The following is a 19,987-nucleotide window of genomic DNA, read 5'->3' on the forward strand; positions in this document are numbered from 1 at the left end:
CCATTGTCAGATTTCTTTGTTACTCACACAATTAAATGTAACCAGGGATCCCATGCAGATCTAGGGAACACCTAGCTCTTGAAACTTGTAAGATAAACTGCTACAAGGCTTAATTTTCAGATATTTTCTCTTTTCTTTTGTTTTTGATTTTCATTCAGATTTAACATCTAGTTGTTATCTGAACACTTACTCTTTTCTTAAGATAATGATTGGTAAAAACTGTATAAAGAAATAAAAATATTTATAAGTATATATGGCCAGGGTAAAAGCCCCTCCTACACTAAGACAGATTTTTAAAATGGTTGGTACCATGAAATGGTAATTCCCATTTGTAAACATGTTTTACATTATTCAAGATGATGAAGAAATGGTGCTTGCACAAGGTTTATGAAAAATTAATTGCATTTCTTTTTTGCTCACCATTTCCTTCATTAAAGCAAAGATTTCCTTATACATTCTGTATTCAGGATTTCTGATAATCCATTAAACAACTGTGTTCATACATACTATGACTATGTGCAATCTATGGTTTTTAGGAACCAACAGAACGATATATAGAATTAGATATTCTTCTTAAAATGAATAGAACAAGACTTCATAATATCTGAAAGAACACTGGTAATTAACAAGTTACTGCAGGGGATGGTTAGGCTCCATAGCCTCTTTAAAAACAAACAAACAAACAAAAGAGTAAGGGAAATTTCTCTAAAAATAAATTGCATATGTTGTTATTTTAAACTTTATATTTATTATCTCATGTTTATTTCACAAAATAACTATGTGCTGATAATAATGCATCATTCATATAACTGCAATTATTTTAACTAGACTTACATAAACAGTTAAATAGTTACATTAGTTAAGCCATAATTGACACGATCTGTCAAAATTAGATCTGTTAAGCTACAGAAAATCAGTATTTTTGTATTTGAAGATGATCAGTACAGGAAAACATCCTACCTAACAGAAGAAATTTATGCCATCTAAAATTAAAATATATTTTCATATGATGAAGATAAAGGACTATTTTTCATAAGTTCACAGCAGTCTAAGGTTTCCAATCACGCCGAGGAAAAAAAAAAGTATGGTATATTTTCCTACACTGTGATGCTTTTCGAAGATAATCTGAAGCAGTTTTTGTTGAAAATTGTATAGAGAAAATTAATGTTCTTTTATTTAGAATATCTCTAAAGGTATTCTATTTTATTTCTGTCTCAAATAAAAAATTATATACTAATTGAACTATATGGCAGGGAAGTCATGCGATTCAGCAACATAATATCTATGTGTGGATGCATGTGTATATCTATGTGTAAACATAAACACAAAAACCACAACGACTATGAAGTTGAGTAGATATATTTAAAATACAGCTAAACAGCAAAGATTAAAGCTCACCTTAAAAACGAGATAGAAAAGTTGTTATATTCTCGAGTTAGAAACGTTGTTATATTTGAAGCCTCTACCTTCAGATGTGCAAGGCCATAGCAAGGGTAATGAAGCTAAATACAAGACTGGACAATAATCTGACTCCTTCCTTCCTTCTTTCCTTCCTTCTTTCCTTCCTTCCTTCCTTCCTTCCTTCTTTCTTTCTTTCTTTCTTTCTTTCTTTCTTTCTTTCTTTCAGAAGTAAAACCAGAAAATTCTATATGCTTCACTGTATTTCAGTCTTCACCTCTGTGTCTAAAATGCTAGATTGTGTGTGACTAATAGAAACAGTTAAAGATTCTCAAGCAGATACTCAGGTTTGTTACTGACTGGGGCTGCAGATAGATTTGAACCATCTCCATAGTTGCTGTTATTCCCAGTCTGAACCTGGCAGTGAGATCTGAATTTGAAACTTCAAAGCTGAATATCACTGAATGAACTATAGGCAGTATTTTTATAAGTACCTAATGAATTTATTTTGAGTGTGTTAAAGTTGGAGAAATTTTTAACCTGTAATGTAATTTATAATGTGTTATTTAAACTTCTGTTGCTACCTATTTTTGTCTGGATCTTATGCTTACTTTATAGCTACTCTCATGTTTTTGAACAAGACTCGGTTGCTTGTATGCATTTTTCTCCACTAAATATTTTGGCTTACCAAAGCAATTAATGTTTGTAAACATCCAAACACATACATCCGCACAAAGACTCAGCTACAGAAAAGTAAATGTTCTACTACCACCATCGTTATTAAGGACAAATGGAGGACAAAGGAAAATGTTACATGTTTTAAGTCCAAACTGATTTCTACAGGGGAAAATACATTATCTCTAGATCTAAAGTGAGAATTTCTAATTACAGATGTAAAAGCAACCTCACTTTAAAACATGAGTTTAAAAACAACAAAGTCATTAGGTAGTAAGAGCATATTCAGATTCAGAAAGATGTCTGAATTGCTACATACACTGTATGCAGCGATAAAGATGATTTCTAAACACTATTTAACTGACATACCAATGCAAAACTCTGGCTGAGTGTACCATAAAAACCTATTTTGTCTTTTGCAATACAACCCATTGTAGCACTTTAGCGTAAATCCCAGTCCAGCCTTCCTCGTGGGCCCCATTGACCTGAGCTGATGTTAGGTTGGGCCATTACTGGAGATACTGTAATAGAAGTTTCCAGGCAGGGCAGGAAAAGATGAAAACATGAAGGAAATGTCAGTTTGACAGGAACAATATTTCAGCTTTTTTGCAACATTAAAGGAGGCAGAAAGTTTGACAGAAACTACTTAGTACTTACTGTTATACCAGGTGTATATATATATGCATAATTTCTGGGAGCTTGAGTTGAATGTATACATTAACTCTTTTTGCAGCTTATCTAGTTATATGTACTGCCCATATATGATAAACAACAAGCAACCATGTGATGTGACATCCACTGAAAGACTTAATATTTTATATGTTCTGCTTCCTTAAAACTGCAGCACACAGAAGTTGCAGCAGAATGGTACAGTGTTGTGCCTGAAACAAACTACATTATTTCCTTCCTTGAAAGCAGAGTATAAGCCCATACATTTTCTACCAATCAGCTCATAGTCCTTGTATTGACTGTAGCAAACTGAAAGCTATTTCTAGCAATCTCCTCTTCTCCAGCTATGGGTGTGCAGCAGTGCCTTGATAATAAGGTCAGTCTTGATTTTCTCAATTCCTTTATGGCAGACAGCTTCCCATAGGAATTAAAATAGGGATAAGAAATTAAAGGTTAGAGTATTGTGAACAGTAGTGAATAAGGATGAAGGTCATTTCTTTGTTTCTGAAGGAAAAAGAGCCAGCCTTCACTACTATCCCTAGGTTAATTTCACTGAAAATGTGAATGTTTCTACTCAATGAAACTCCGTGTTTCTACTGTAATGTAGTCACTGTAGAAATTAATTTGGTCCACCAACTACCCTGTTAGTATCGTTCATTTAGTTCCATACAGTCTGTTTCAGCATGTTGTTCTCTACACATCCCATGCAATAGATATATTTCTCTTCCTTACTGTTGGCACAGGTAGCAAAGGCACAGAACTGTGAAGAAAGGAGCTTCTGAGCAAGAAAATACTAAGTACTGGTCTGTTCCACCCCTTCAAGTATGTTTGAAATAAAAACTAGGCAGAGCCATTTATTCAAAGTGCAGTTCTGCTTTTGCTTATTCACCCTTTACTGCCTGCCCTCATTACCTCGCAGGTACATCTCTTCTCCCTGCTCTCCTACTCAAGTTATTGCAAGCATCACACAACTTAAGTTTGCTACTAGGTAATTTTAAGCCTCTTAACTGAAGTTCTCAACTGGGTCTTTAAAACTAAAAGAGCTTATAACATAATTCTGAAGGCGCTTAAAGCCCTCGTCATTAAGATAAACAAAAACTTCAAATCTGTAAGAAAAAATTCCTAAATCTCATCCCTGCAATCTTTGTTCCTTGAAAGAAATTACAGTTCTTGTTCACTAATCTTTCTCCAGATTCTTTGGTATATTCTACAAGTATCCAAGCATAAAGTGACAGTGCGGCTGAGTATTCTGATTTCAGTGACGAGACTAAAGAGCAGTAAAGAGCAGTAGACAGCTATTTGATGTGAGAGGTTTTTCTAGATATTTCTGTAGCAATAACTTTGAAAGTACAGGTAGAGCATATAATTTCACCAGATGGCGTCAGTTCAGCCTCTTTTTTTTTTTTTTTTGGTCAGATAAACACTTTATAATGTAAGAATCTGAAGGAATGAGGGAAAAAAGGGAACCATTATATCATATTGCTGAGTAGTTACTTTTATTTATTTCAGATTAAAATATCAAATACATGTTTATCTTGGGAACATAAAGTATTAAGTTTTCAACTTGATTCTAAATGGGCATTCAAAGCTATTTGAAAGCAACCTTTGACTGTATGCACAAAACATGCATAAAAGAATATATTCCTCTGACACTGAAATGAGGATTGTGTCTTCTACCAATAACCATCTTGATCATACATTTGAAAGGTTGCATCCAACAAATCTGAAACTGAAACACTGATATAACAAGCACGGACTTCTTAGTACCAACCCTTTAACCAATACTTGCTTATTCTAGTGGGTCTCCTCAAGGTGAAAGGCTTTGTAACTGTTCATAAGAGTATTCAAGAACACAAACAAATTAGTACTGTGTTTTTTAAAATCTATCATCAATCTACATTTTAAAGTATGTCTGATTATCTAAATTCAGCATTTATCTATACTTGCTGGAAAGTGCAATATCAGATATTTAAGGGGTTTTTTATCTAAATAGAGGTGATTAATTATGCTATTTTAAATAGCACTATGGAGTAATTGACAAAACTGTTGCCATCTTCATGGCTACTGTTACATACTTATCTGAAAAAATACTAATTTAAACATAACTAAATATTCCCCTTAAGTAGCTTAAAGTGTAGTTTTTTGTGTTTTTCTTTTCAAGAAAACCATCATCATCATCAGAACCATGTTGAAAATGCTATTGAACAAATGAAGTGATACAAAATGTCTCACAGGTTATGTAAAGAGCTGAAAGAGCAAATATTTTTAAAAACACATCATCTGGTAAACATCTCCTTCATCACACACAACCCAGACAGCATTCCTCGCCCCTGCCCAAAAAAAAAAAAAAAAAAAAGTCGTAGACACAGAATATCTCCAGGTGCTGGTAAAACAATTTCCTTATTTTCCTTGCAACATTGGAACAGCTTCCTCATGCATTCCTTTTCTAGCCACTCAGTTGCCTTACTTTTTCTTTTTTACTCTTTCTATTGTGTATGAGTAGGAAGAACATTTTTATAGATATGCAGACAGAGAGGAACACTGCTTCGTCTGTTCAACTAACTGCAATAACCAATTGTTTCAAACCTTTGAACAATTAGTAGCAACTCTTCTCTGTACTTTCTATGTACAAATTCTAATTTGCATAATTTCACATCTAGTGAAAATCTAGTATAAGGCTGTGAGAATACGAAAGTGCCTAGATGATCTTTTTGACTGCAAAGGGCTGGAAACAATATCTCAGTGCAAACCATTTTAAAGATGCAGAAAGAAGCTGAACACTTGCTTCAGAAAGTGGGAAGCGAAAACTAGTCCAATTGATGGTGATAAAGCCTGATGCATCAGAAGGTTAAATACCTTTGGAAGATATCTGACACCCAGCCTCTATTATCAGGTTATGCCAGATGAGATTCTAGAAGATGTATGTCTAAAAATGCTGAAATTTCACCTTCCATTTTCCTTGATGCAACTACTTTACATCCAATAACATTTTTTTACAGGAAAAACTGAATTAAATGAAACCATTTAATAAAATCCATATAAAATTAAATCTGAATGTGAAAAAGAAACTTTTTACTCCAGGATAGTCATTGTAAGAGTTAAACGAAAATCAGAAGCAGGAACACATGGCTTATGCATCCAGTACCACCCATCTTATAAATTTTAGATCTTGCTATAAATGACCTAAATTGAAACAAAAAACAATTTAAAATGTTCAAGACATTCAATAGTGATTTCTACTTAAGCATGAACCACTTCAGGGAAGGGAATACCGGAAGGAGAAGAAAAAGGATCATGCTCAGAAAACATTTTTCTTTGGCACAAAAGTAACACTATTAAGAGACTTGTTGCATATCTGGTTAGTTAAAATGCAGTATATTAAAATATAGTACCTTATAACACATGCATAGAGCCCACTGTCTTGTACCACTGTTGGTCGGAACCAAATGGAGTCTTCTTCTTTGCTCATTCTAGTTCCATCAAAAGCTATAGGTTCCTCAAAGTCTCCGGGTCCAGAGCTTTTGTACCACATCAAACTAAGTCCAGCACTTTGGGCTAGGGAGTAATTAGCTCTAATATATCCATAAAAGAGTGCACATTTTATACGAACAGGTTCTCCCACTAGAACTTGATATTTCTTGTAATCCACAGACCAGTCAGTGCATCCATCAGCTAAAAGAGAAGAGAAAATGACAAGAGATTATCAAAGGCTTCAGAGAGCACTGTTCACACAGCAGCCTTTATTGTGGGAAAGCATTGCATTTGAGAAAAGGTCCATTGAGTGAGTAGCAGTACTCTTTTGATCCCTGAAAAATTAACTGCATTTTCACACCATTAACGTAATGTACTTGTCTATGCAGAACAGTTATTAGAGATTTTGTGTTAAATGTTGATAATTTCTGAGATAATTGAGCAATTGCTCTTTTTTCTTTTGTGGAACTCCAGCATGACCAGTTATAAAATGCTGGAGTGAAATTAGTGCAACACAGAGGCCATGTGGTACACAGGGTGTCATAATCCTTGAATTGCATCAATCAAAAACCTTCAGGCTAAAGTGAAAGAAGGTATTAATCTCAGAAGACATTAGGACAAGGAGCTGTGGCCTGAACCAAAAAGTGTGAAAGTTTGGGTTAGATTTGAAGGAGGAGAAGAAACTGTCTTAACAATAGGAGCAATAAGAACAAATGTGCATAAAGATACTGCCAGGAAAATTACCGTATTTTTAATGGATTATTCAAGAACAAGTTAAGCAGATCTTACTTGGAATTCCTGACTTTCTAGAAGTGCATTATAAATTAATTTAAATGATTAATGTTTTTATTTTTTTCCTGTCCTGATTAGCAATAATTCTAGAATAATTTTCATATTCTTCACCTGGTGAATAATGTCAGCCACTACCAATACTGTCCCACAATAACTGTTCATCAGAAAGCAATACTAGATTTGTTTGATTTTCTGAACCCCAGCAACAAAACCAAACCCCCCAAACAAAAAAACACCCAACCTCCCTCTTTCTCCCCTTTACTTAAGAGTACCAAAACAACAAAAGGAGAACAGATACTTTCTACAATGACTTCCTTAACAAAAGCTTATGATTTTTTTCTTAAGGAATTTCAACCATGGAAATTCAGCATTAGGTTCATTCACTTAAAAACTCGGTGTCCAGCCTTAGCTAGTTAATTAGGCCCTCAATCCAGTCAGTAGAAAGCAATCAGTACATCCAGAGGACAATTCATTTAATCTTAAAATTAATATCTCTGACTTGTATAAATATTTGGTCTTTGAATTTGCCACTTCTTTTTGTTAATTTTAAAAGAGCTTGGACAACTAAGCTATCTTAGAAAATCATCTTTCGCAAAGCTTAAGTCACATCAAATGCCTCTTACCCTAGATTTGGTTGAATACTGACTTTAACGGAGAATTCAAGCTACTGTGCAAGATAAAGCAGTATTAGCACTTTAAACATAGACAATGTTTTCATCTCTTATTTGGGAGAATAGCATGCCAGTTAGTGATTTTTGAGATTTAAATTTGGATAATACCACAGTACTTATTAACATCTCCGCACACCACTGTGCAAGTAATAACCTAAGTCAATACAACATTGAAAGATGGAGGAAAAAAGAATAAAAACTTTAGAATCAATTTGCATTGTGAACAGAATTCACATAGATAAATATTTCGTATATCTTTGGATTGTCTCCTCCTGTGTTTACTTTTAAGACCAGGAAGGGACAGTAATATGTCCCTGTTCCAATTTTCCTACCCAACAGTCCCTAAAAATTAGTAACCTTTGCAAGGCCCTAATAAGACATAGATGTACTCTTGCAGAAATTGAAGTGTACAGAGACAAGGCTACGCTATTAGCTTCCCCATAGGAGTTAAGAAACTAACTTCAAATTATTTCAGAATTCATTTACATCTTTGATCATTTAATTTTTTACCTTTCTGAAGGAGCATTCTCTCTCTGCTCTGATTCTATTTCTCTCTGCTTCTAAATCTCTGTGCCAAAAATGAATTAACAGGCACCTCTAAGCAGCGTTAATTCCATTATATAAGTTACCAGGTAACAGCTTCTTCATCATACTTTATTATCAAATTCTAATCTTGCCTTTCACTGCCTAATTAAGTTAGTACACTTTGGTTTATAATATTAGTCTGCTAGTCATGCTTTCTCTCTCAGGATATTCAGTTCTAATGGTTCCCAGTTCCTTGAGCTTGATGAATCCATGAGAACATATTGCAGAATAACATAAACTCTGTTCCAAGCCTTTGTATTGAATGAAGCATTAGCTATGCAGAGCAGATATCCTTGCCTTTATTTCAGCATGCCATTCCTCATTAAAAAATGGTAAGAATTGCCTGCAGTCGACTTTAGTAGGCTTAGGCAAACATGCTATACTCACTTGCAAAACCAGAGAAAAAATTACCAAATTATTGAAAATTAATATTATCAAAGTTCAGTTCCTGAGTTTTAAGGAGAATGTTAACAACAGATTGAATATGTAGGCATTGTATTTACATTAATGCTCTGTGAAATAGTTATTTCAAATATATAAATTGAATTACATTTCTATGGAAAGAGAATACAAATCAAAAACTCCTAAATGCCTAGAATTGTCTAAAGTTTCACATTAAGACTTCATATCACAAAGTACAAACAACATTACATTTTAAGGTAACTATCTACTGAACTATTTGGTCATTTGTTGACACTAACCATATCAATGTCCCACCAGACAGGTTAAGAGAATATCAACTCAAGCAAACATAATACTGGCATGATCATAATATTATGGCTTTGTATTTTATGTTTTATCTAGTGGTGTATCCTAGGGGTCAATACTGGGTCCAGTCCTGTTTAACATCTGCAGTAATGATCTGGATGATGGGGCAGAGTGTACCTTCAAGTTTGCTGATGACACAAAACTGAAAGGAGTGGCTGACACACCAGAGGGTCATGCTGCCATCCAAAGGGTCCTCAACAGGCTGGAGAAATGGACTGACAGGAACCTCATGAAGTTCAACAAGGAGAAGTGCAAAGTCCTGCATCTGGGGAGGAACAACCCCATGCACCAAGATGTGCTGTGGGACACCCAGCTGGAAAGCAGCTTGGCAGAAAAGGACCTGTGGTGCTGGTGGACATCAAGTTTAACATGAACTAGCAATGTGCCCTTGCAGCAAAAAAGGTATGCTGAGCTGCATTAGCTAAAGTATTGCCAGCACGTCAAGGGAGGTGATCCTTCCTCTCTACTCAGCTCTAGTGAGGCCATACCTGGAGGGCTGTGTCCAGTTCTGGGCTCCTTAATACAAGAGAGGGCCACAAAGATGATTAAGGGACTGGAGCATCTCTCCTATGAGCACAGGCTGAGAGCTGAGACTGCTTAGCCTAGAGAAGACAAGGCTGAGGGGGAATCTTATTAATGAATATAAATACCTGAAGGGAGGGTGCAAAGAGGATGGACCCAGGCTCTTTCGACTGGTGCCCAGAGACAGGACAAGAAGCAATGGGCACAAACGGAAACACAGGAGGCTCTTTCTGAATATTGGGAAACACGTCTTTCCTGTAAGGGTGACTGAGCACTGGCACAGGTTTCCTAGGGAGGTTGTGGAGTCTCCATCCTTGGACATATTAAAAAGCCAGCTAGACATGGTGCTGGACAACCATTTCTAGGTGGCCCTGCTTGAACAGGGGTTTGGACCAGATGACCTCCAGAGGTCCCTTCTAATCTCAACTATTCTGTAATTCTGTGATTTATTACAGTTACATTCATGGATAATCTTAAGAAAACCTATGTCCTCTTCTCAGTGTGGTCTTTCAATGAAGTGAACATGACAGTGTTTCTCTTCCTGCTTACAGAAATATTATACCAGTTAAACTCTGCCAACACTGACATTCAAGTCATTTAGAGCTGTATTAACCTTATTACAGCTGGAAGATTTAATACCTTAAAAATCTTCCAGGAGGTACCTCACACTACTGCCCAGCCAATGTGCCTTCACCTATGAGAAGGTGCTAATGCAGTTTTGACAGATATAATAGAAGTTAATCATTCTCATCATAAGACACAGACACCTTTCTGTGATATTTTGTGATAACAGTGATATTTCAGGAGATAACTGTCTCTCTGTGCTTAAAATGCTCCTATTCCACCGTAACTGGGGAGTATAAGAAGAGACTTAAAAAACAAATAATGGAAAGAAAAATAGACTGTTATGTCCTTAAAAATGAGATTACTGTGAACGCTCATACAGGTGATAGCATGCATGCACTGTAACTGACACTTCCTATGTACACTCTGCATGTGGTGTATAGAGCACACGTGCATTTTTCAGTCTAGGAAAACTGGGATGTATCAGAAACCTAATTAAAATCCTGATTTTCAAATTCCTTGAAGCATGTAAAGATACATTTTCAAAGACCCAAAGACTAATTATATTCATTATGCCTTTTACATTCATAGAAACATTTAGATTTTTCTATTGACATTGGCACCTTAAAAATATTACTTATTTGCATGTTAAACACTTGTGTTACTGCCTTCATAAATAGGGACAGAGAAGAGCAAAGGCTTAATGTTAATTCAGAGTTGTTAATATTAAATAGATTGAGGGATTTCTATTCAGTTTTGTATTATAACTGTGGTCCATTTCTATTTTGAATTGATTTTCTTTCTTTTCTTTGTGTATAAGTAGGGCATTGACCAAAGAAAATATCTAGTGTTTCCCTTCTTAGTTATGGCTGCTACTAACACACAATCAAGACCTACATCTATGCTGGTTAAAAACTGTGGGAAAAAAATACACTCAAGACTTTTCAATGTTTTTATTTCTATCGTCGCATCATCAAGCAGTGAATCATCTTTTATTTTATTTTATAAATTGGAAAATAGTTGAATAATTCAACAGCTTTGAAATTTCAGAACTGCCTTCAAATGAATGGTTGTAGCCTCTGATTTCTATTTTAATATGCTGCCAGTTATTGCTACACATAATAGCACAATACAGGGTCCAGGATGAATATCATTCACTCAGTTATTTTCTTGAGTGATTTCAGGGCATGAAATAAACCACACTACATCACTGTCCTAATAATGAGATTGTTCTGCTGGATAAACAAGCTTCTTGCAGGCTGTACCTGCTGATAGGACCCAGCCCACAGAATATTTAACATTACTTAGAAAGTCTTCCCCTTCATTTTTCAGGATCATACGTATCATTTTCAAGGCAAAATTCAGTGCTGAAAAGGAGAAAAAAATAAAGCTAATAACTCCTGGGTCCACTGCTACAGCCTGGCATCATTCAAAAGCTTCAATTCAATTTATAGGTTTCAGAGTTAGTAGTCTTCAGGTTTCCAATACATTGGTGGAAATCTGAATTCCGGACATCTAAACAATTTAGGTCTGACAGTTGAAAACATTTCTCCTAAAACATTTTTAACAGTAACAGTGAATTCTCTTAAATGTATTGCACTTAATATTTAATAAAATAAAAATTAACAGATTTATTTTTTCCTGCTTCTCTGTGTTTGTAGTTCTGTTCTTAATGTAATTTCCTACAGAGAGGTTTGTGCCTTCTATTTATTTGTCAGCCACTTCAGGGTTTTTGAACACATTAGGCATTTGCAACCAAATCTGACAAAGTGATCTCATAAATTGTAAAAAATGGGTACGTAAGGGAGAAAGCACCAGGTCTTGTTCCTAAAGCTGTGAACTTGTCAAGGAGAGCATTAGTGGATGCAGAAATAAGATGGTAGCATGTAGGGAGAGTAAATATGATGGGTAGAGAAAGTGAACAAAGGATATAGTAGCAGCACGCCTAAGATTTTTGGGTAGGGTGGAGAAGTATGTGGCATAATCTGTCAAGAAAACAGGCTTCCCTTAACTGTCTGTTCGTAAAACAACTTTTCAAAATTTTATCAAGTGATGCATAAGACTCAAGATTACTTTCTTTAAGACAATTTTCACAACAATATTTTACCATCAAAATCACAATCCATTCTGGATTATCTCTTTTTACCCTGATTGTTTCTTTTTTCTTTTTGCTTAGACTAGCTAGCATCAGAAAAAGAAAAAGAAAAAAATTATACTTTATAGCACACTCATTACAGTGCCTGAGCCAATTAGCTCTATGCAACATAACACATGGTATTCCAGTGTGTGCTCTCATTATGAAGGAATGTGAAATTGTCTATTTTTGGCTTGTGTATCCTTTTATTTGCTATAAAAATGAACTCCAACAGGAATGAAGAACCAGAGCTTAGAAATGCAACACACAACAGAGATGAGAAAGAGAACATGGTCAGTTCTATTCTTAGACCATTTAGATTTTGTACTTTCAAAAAAGTACCAGTATAAAATTGGAAACATGAAAAAAATATGGATTTATCATTAGTACTAATGTTTTCAAATAACCACGTCAAGTATATTTTATACATGATTAAATTTCCTTTTGCACTAAGACTGCTATTACAGCTTTGCACATTACTATGCTGCACTTCTGTTTGAGATAGCATTTTCACTTTGAAATGCCATTTTTCATTCTCTTGAAAACTCTTGCAAAAATTATGTTGTAGGCTAAAAACTTACATATTTCATTTTCAGTCTAGGCTTGTGTAGTGGCTGGTATGAGGGGATGCCAGTATGGGAAAAAGAAGATGTTGAAGGACATTTGAGGGAGGCAGAACAATTATTTTGGATACCATCATATATTAAAGAAGTTAGCTCCTAAAAATTGTAATTGTCCCAGCCCCACCTGAGAGAAGTTTTAAAAGTGGCAGATTTGGTAGTTGAGGAATCTTGGCAAATGCACTAGCCCACAGGAAGAAGAGTAATGGAAAAAGAAAGCTATGGTTTCCCATAAATTAATTGAAAATGCTGTATTTCTTAGCTTCAGAATACTGCACTACCATGAAACAGAGTACATACGCCTAGGTATTGGACAACTTAGAGGCAGAATAAGTGTGAAAATACCTTTATGTCTATCTGGTAGGAAGTTTTTATGTAATTCTCTCTTTTACCTAAAACAAGCCAAATTAAATAGTATTTTGTCAGAATTAATACTAATCCTTTAATTATCATTATTATGTTTTAGAAAAAGTTAAACCATGAAAGCTATTTTTAAGAAAAAAATAGAATAAATATACTATGCAAGACAGAGCAACCAAAGGAAGAACAAATGCATGCTGAACTTCCTAAATTCCTACTCTAAACTAAGAATTCTTCCCTGATGCTCATTCATCCCCTCTTGCTTCTTTAAAACCCTTATTTTCTGGTTCACCATGTCATATAAAATAGGAGGCTTAGTAAACACACATTTAAAGGTAGCCTAGCCCATACTGACCTATCAGGTTCTGGTGGGTTGACCCCAGCCAGCAGCCAAGCACCCACACAGCTTCTTAGTCACTAAGCCCCACACGCAACGGGACAGGGGAGAGAATAGGAAGAGCAAAAGCAAGAAAATTCATTGGTCAAGATAAAGATAGTTTAAGAAGTGAAGGAAAGAGAAGAAAGAAAAAAAAAGTGATGCAAAGGCACTCACTTACCACCTCCTACAAGCAGACCAATGCCCAGCTAGTCTCTGAGCAACAGCTATCTTGAAAGCCAAAACCTCCTCATTTTTATTTCTGAGCATGATGGTTTTTGGTGTGGAATATTGCTTTGGCCAATTCAGGTCAGCTGTCCTGGCTGTGTCCTCTCTCAGTCTCTTGCCCCCCACCCCCAAGCCTACTTGTCTTGGGGAGTAGAATGAGAAAAAGAGAAGACTTGATGTGGTGCAAGCACCGACCAGCAATAGTCAAAACACTGGTATGTTATCAACACTCTTCTAGTCACAAATCCAAAACATGGCACCATACAGGCTGCTATAAATAAAAATAACTCAATTCCAGACAGACCCAGTACACACAGTCTTGTGTGTGCTTCTGTGTGCTACCTTCTTTCAATTATTCACTTTCAACTCAGAGACCATCTGTACATTTACAGTTACAGCATAGAGATGGCAGCATAATGTAATCAACGGCCACAAAACACAAGAGCTTGTTTACTAGATTAATTTCCAAAGCCTGATATTAAACTGCATTAATGATCAGTGCCCATCTGAAATGAATTGTTTCTTGTTTGTTATATTTACTATACATTTTTATTTGAGGACAGTCTACATCCTCTGTTTCTTATGTGGCTATACTAGAGTATCTGCAGTTCTTTTTGGACCTTAAGAATACAAGTTTCTTTCCTCCCTGCTCCTCAAACGTATTATGATTTATTCTGAAAGATAACTTCTACTCAGTGCCACTGTCATACAATTTCTATTGTTCCCTATATGATTTAGACACGGAATCGCAACATTACTATGGGAGGAAATGAAGTCTGGTATGCACTGGTCTTAGATTTCCGTCTGGAATTGCAAATGGCTAAAACAAAATAGTAACCCAACCTGAAGAGAAACTACCATGGGAAGGGGTTACTTTAATTTCTGAAAAGTGAACAAGCACATGGAAGGATGTCTTTTAGAAATAAGATTTCCAAGAAAAGAGAATCTCTGGGCCATACTGGTGTATCATGTTGTATAGCAGATGGCAAATTATTTCATCTCTTCCATAATCATCATTATTGAAACTTCTTCTGAAAATACATTCTGTTCTCCAGTAGCTTCATTTTGGAGATTATTAGGAAGATCAAGGATTTCTTCATTTTGGAATTTCAGTAGCACTTGGGTAGCAGCTGCACTTTATACCTTTAAACTTTTTTCCTACAAAGAACACAACTGCTGAATATCACAAACAAGTTGCTGAATATCAGCTGAACTGTGATAACTAAATATGTGAAGACTCTCCACTTGGAGTAAATATGAGAAAATTCAGCAGATTAGTTCATAATACAAGAGGATTAAAATTAATCAAATTACTACTTGTGTATAGGAGAGTGCAAAAACCTTGTTGCTGTGACTTAGCTGGAGGAAATTTCTTAAGCTGCCTTATCGTGACTATGTGACTAGGACTGTGCAGAAATGAAAAGAATTGCAGCGAGCATTTCAGAAGAGCTGAGACACAAAGAAACACTATTTATTTCAAACAGACTTTGAATCAAAGGATCATTTTTTACTTTAAAGTTTCAAAGATTAAAAGTTCTGACCATATAATTACTAAGTATACATAGGCCATGAGGTTGCTGGCAATAGTACATATTTAAAAAATAATTACATATTTCTCTTTATTAATCTGTTCTACATTACTTTCACTTTTAAAACACTGGGAGAAAGTTAATATATTGAAACTGTGATCTTGGTTGACAATATCGATATTCTTTCTCAAGGTATATGTTAACTGCATACAACTCCTTGTGATTTTGATGACTGTTTATTGCCTACAGGTAGACCTACTAGACTCAAACTGTAGACACGGATTTATTTAAAGCCATATATGTGCCAGACAGACATTTGTATCTATACCTGCAATTAAATAGAAGTTAAAATACAGTATAACATTTAAGACCATAAAGCAGTTCTAGGAAGGTTTTTCTTTTTCTTTACTCAATATGACAAAGTTATTTATTTCTCCCAAAGATGACACGAATTTTTAAATAATCTTCAGTGTACATCACAGCTTAAATTTGATTAGCTGTGTGTGCCTTTGCATGCAGAAGAACTGACCTAGTAATTACAGTGCTCCTGGACAGGGATGTGATGTCAATATTTATATCAATAAGTTAATACAAATATATGGTGCCATCAGGAATCTGTTAAGGAAGGCTTTGGTAATCATCAGTAGTTTTGAGACACTCCAGAAACATTTTAAACACTTGAGGAGAGAATAATGTCTTCTTCCATAGACATTCATGGACAGGTAAGTGGAGCAGAGGTGGACCCAAATGCTGAGCCTGGGAGGAGGGAGGGAGGCACAGGGGCAGAGAGGTCTGGAAGGGCAGTTGCTTTATGGCCTGGTTACAGTTGTCACGGCACCTATGTGTGGCCTGGCAATGAGCATCGTTCCATTGGGAGACAAGAGGGATTTTCCACAGGATAGGTCAGACCAGGATCTGCATTTCCCTACCATCAGACAGGGGTAAATAATGATTAAAGATGGGAAAAAAATCACAAACCACAGCCTCTGTGTAGCTGTCTCTTCAGCAGGTGACACATTTACTTTAAAACATAGTTGTCCTTTTTAACAGAGATAAGTCTATTCTATGTTGTGCGATTACATATCTTAATAAATTGCAAAAAATATACACTGCTAACAGATATTGCTAATTTTTTTGTGTACTACTATGTGTACATGTATACAAGCATCCAAGGTTCAGAAAGGGATACATTTTCGCTGTCTTTTGCATTTCTTTTTAATCCAAAGGGGCCTTTAAAATTTTCTGTGTGAATGGCTCAATGGAAAAATAAATTCTTAACATTACTCTGAAGCATACTACCAGCACTCAATACAGCAACCAATATCATAATAATTAGAAAATACATACTAGTCAAAATAAGAAACTTAGCCATTGTCAGTTTGGAATTTGTTAACAACTAAAGTAGATCCCCTTTTGTATAAAAAATACTGTTATTTAATGACTACCAAAAGTGCAACATAACAGACTGGGGGAAAAAAAAAAAAAAAAAAGTATGCTTGTTCCACAAAACTACAAGAAAAGCTTCTATATATGTTCAACACTGGGATAATTTATCATCAAACTGCTAAAGAAAGAACACATTTGCTTATGAAACAGAAATTAATTTTTAATTGAAGAAGTTTTTATGATATATGCTCTTTTCCTGCAGATGTTACCAAGTACAAAACATGGTAGTTTAAAGCCAATAGGAACCTCATGAAAGACTTAGCAAGGAACAACAATATTAACTGAACTTTAAAGAGAAAATATTAACTACAGTAAATCTGCACTCCATGGATTACAAAAAGTCATTATAAATCTGTTTGTACACTTTTTTCTGTTTTAGAAGAACCCATATTATTATAGCATCTGGCATTTTCCTTCCTTTTTTTTGTCCATATTAAGTCTAGAAGCTAAAGCTTATAAAAGATATTAAATTTTGTAAATCTTTGCTCCCCAGTTTGACATTTTCTCTGTTCCCATATGCCACATGTTTGCCACACTTGAGACAGCTTACCAAAGAGAAAGAGGTCACCAGAGTAATACTGTAGTTCAGTACTTTAATCTCATTAGGCAAAGGAAATGAAAATCATCACTATTTGAGTTTGAGAAGAAAACTTTGCTCCTTTCACCAAAGCTTACTTTAAAGCTTAGCATGAATGTTTTGGCTGAAGCAAATCTAAAGAAATAGAATGGATTTAATTGAGTTAGGAATCCAATCCCACAAGACTCAGATAAAAAGCTTCCTCAGGTACCTTTGTGGATCAGGTAAGCACGCTGATGCTCCTAGCTGCATTGAATTTCAAAGGCAAAATCAAAACATCAGAGCATTTCCCTTTCCCTCCTTATGCTATATCTTAAAATACATCCAAAACAAAATCAAGACTTGTTAGATAAAGCAAACAAAATACATTCTTATATTCAAATAAATTTTTGCATCCTGACTCAATGAATACAATATAAATATTTTTGGAATGAAATACTGAGAACATTTTCAATCAGAAAAAATTGTTATCTTCAATTGAAAAACAAATTTTTGATACATTATAAAATAAATTTTTCATTCAGGTTTAATGAACAGACACAGAATATTTATTTGATCGTGGAACTGCTTTTTCCTACAGTGCCTTTGGGACTCATGATCAGGTCAGATGGCTGAGATTTGCCCTAGCAGCCACACTTTTTAGTGGTCATCTCATACAAAATCCTTGCAGCCATAAAACCTCTTGATGAATGATGAAAACTGAATTACACCACTAGACATAGAGTTCAGTATGAAAGTTGCACAGGAGAAAGGATTTGGACTTTGGACATCCAAAGCAACTTCCAAGGTAAATAAAAAAAATGCAGTTTTATGCTGATTTACTTCAAGAATTGTTTCAATAGCCCCACACTAGCTACTATGAAGAAAATTGGCTCTATCCCAGCCAAAACCAGCACAACGTCAAAATGAAATTCCACAGATTGGGTCAAACCAACTTCAAAAGATATGTTTCAACTGCTCTTCACTCTAAAGCTATGTAATGTAGCAGACACTCATTGAAAACTTAAACCTTATAAATTCCACTGAACAGAAAAGAAATCTATATATATTAAAAAAAAAAAAAAAAAAGAAGAATCTTGCACTGTCTCTATTGTTCTAAGTTTGCATGCCAGACAGGCAAAGTGCATGCTGAATGCTCATTGACATTTCTCAAGGCAGGAAGTAAAGAATTCAGCCCAGTGGCATTCTCCAACTTCAGACTTCTTCCCTGGGTGTTTAACCTATGCAATCAATATTTGTAGGATATTTATGTGGTACTTTTTACCTTCCTATATTTGTTGATAATCATTAAGATGCAAAGAGAAGGTTTTTGTTTCTTGGTGTAACAATTTGTCTGGGAGAAGGGACAGCATTTGCTAGGAAAGCAGTGGTAACTAACTATAGACAAAAAGAACATAGGGCAAGAAGCACAGATATCTCTAGAGAGAGTAAAGTTCCACAGATACTAATCCACATGCCAAAACTGATATTAAATTCATAGATAAAGTTGGCATCAAGAGATAAATTTCAGATTAAGGCTGGGGGATCTTTTTGTTATTGCTGTCATCTTTGTTTATGCTATGCAGCATAGTTAACTTCATCAACAGGCAGCAGCAACAATAACCCTGTGTTTTAATTGTTTTTATCTGTCCTAAATCTTAAATTTTCTTTCAAAATGCTTTCCAGAGCAAAAATTACAACTCTGATTTTCAGAATGCTACCACTTTGCTTTGAATAAATTGAATCCCATGGTTCATTCTTTTCCACGGACTAGAGAGATTCCTTAGCTGATCTGTAACTGTTTTCTGTGAGACATTAGTCTGCCCTTTCTTAGTCATTAAATGGACCCTTATGGGATACATCATCCAAAGAAGCCTGGCACACAAAAACAACAGGACTAGGAATTATAGCATCATATAGGATGGTAGCGATATTCTCCCCCCGCCACGCCGTCTTTTTTTTCTTTAAAGGAAGAATTATTTTTCCTGTGAAATCCAAAACACCCTAAAATAAACAAAACTAAGTATAATAAACTATGCTTTCAGTTAAGTCTAGTACTCACATGCCTGTCTAAAGATGAAGATGTTTCTTTAGCCCAGAGTAGGCACTAGGTGTGACTGCACTGGATAAACATCATAAGAAACTTCTTACTCTCTATGCTTTTAGTTAATTGTATAGCATATGGTCGTACTTGAATTACATGAAAAACTGAGCTACTTTTAATAAGTGAACAATTTTTCTGAACACGTTCAAAAATCCACTAGTGTAAAAAATTAAATAGAAATGCCTACGTTTTAAATTAAAGAAACTGGCCTACAAACTCATACTATGCCTTTCCAGTTACTGAAGGAGTGAACTTTTTTATAAAGGAATTCAATGAAATTAGAAATGGTTGTAAGAGCACCTTATAACCCAAATATTCCACTGAGAGTAACTTTTATTGAGTGATGCTTCACTCTGTTTGATCTCTGTGTGCCTTTTTGCTACCTCAAATGCACCGAGGTGAAGAAAACGCTAGTATAGTTTTCAAGATAAGGTCACAGAGCTGAAATAGATTTTGATCTGTGGTTATTTAAAATTTCTTCAGGGATTGTTCAATTTAGTAACGAATTCACCTTCTATC

The 19,987-nt window shown here is 35.2% G+C and overlaps 1 protein-coding gene across 1 annotated transcript in view; it reads right to left on the bottom strand.

Moving 5' to 3' along the window:
- The window catches only part of IL1RAPL1 (interleukin 1 receptor accessory protein like 1), a 670,917-nt gene that overhangs the window by 340,111 nt on the left and 310,819 nt on the right, over positions 1 to 19,987 (bottom strand). Inside the window, exon 2 of the mRNA XM_072852514.1 lies at positions 6,135 to 6,414. Coding sequence (XP_072708615.1) covers positions 6,135 to 6,414 — 280 coding nt within the window. The remainder of the gene's footprint in view (positions 1 to 6,134; positions 6,415 to 19,987) is intronic.

This window comes from Ciconia boyciana, chromosome 1 (assembly GCF_034638445.1).
Source record: "Ciconia boyciana chromosome 1, ASM3463844v1, whole genome shotgun sequence".
Taxonomy (NCBI): domain Eukaryota; kingdom Metazoa; phylum Chordata; class Aves; order Ciconiiformes; family Ciconiidae; genus Ciconia; species Ciconia boyciana.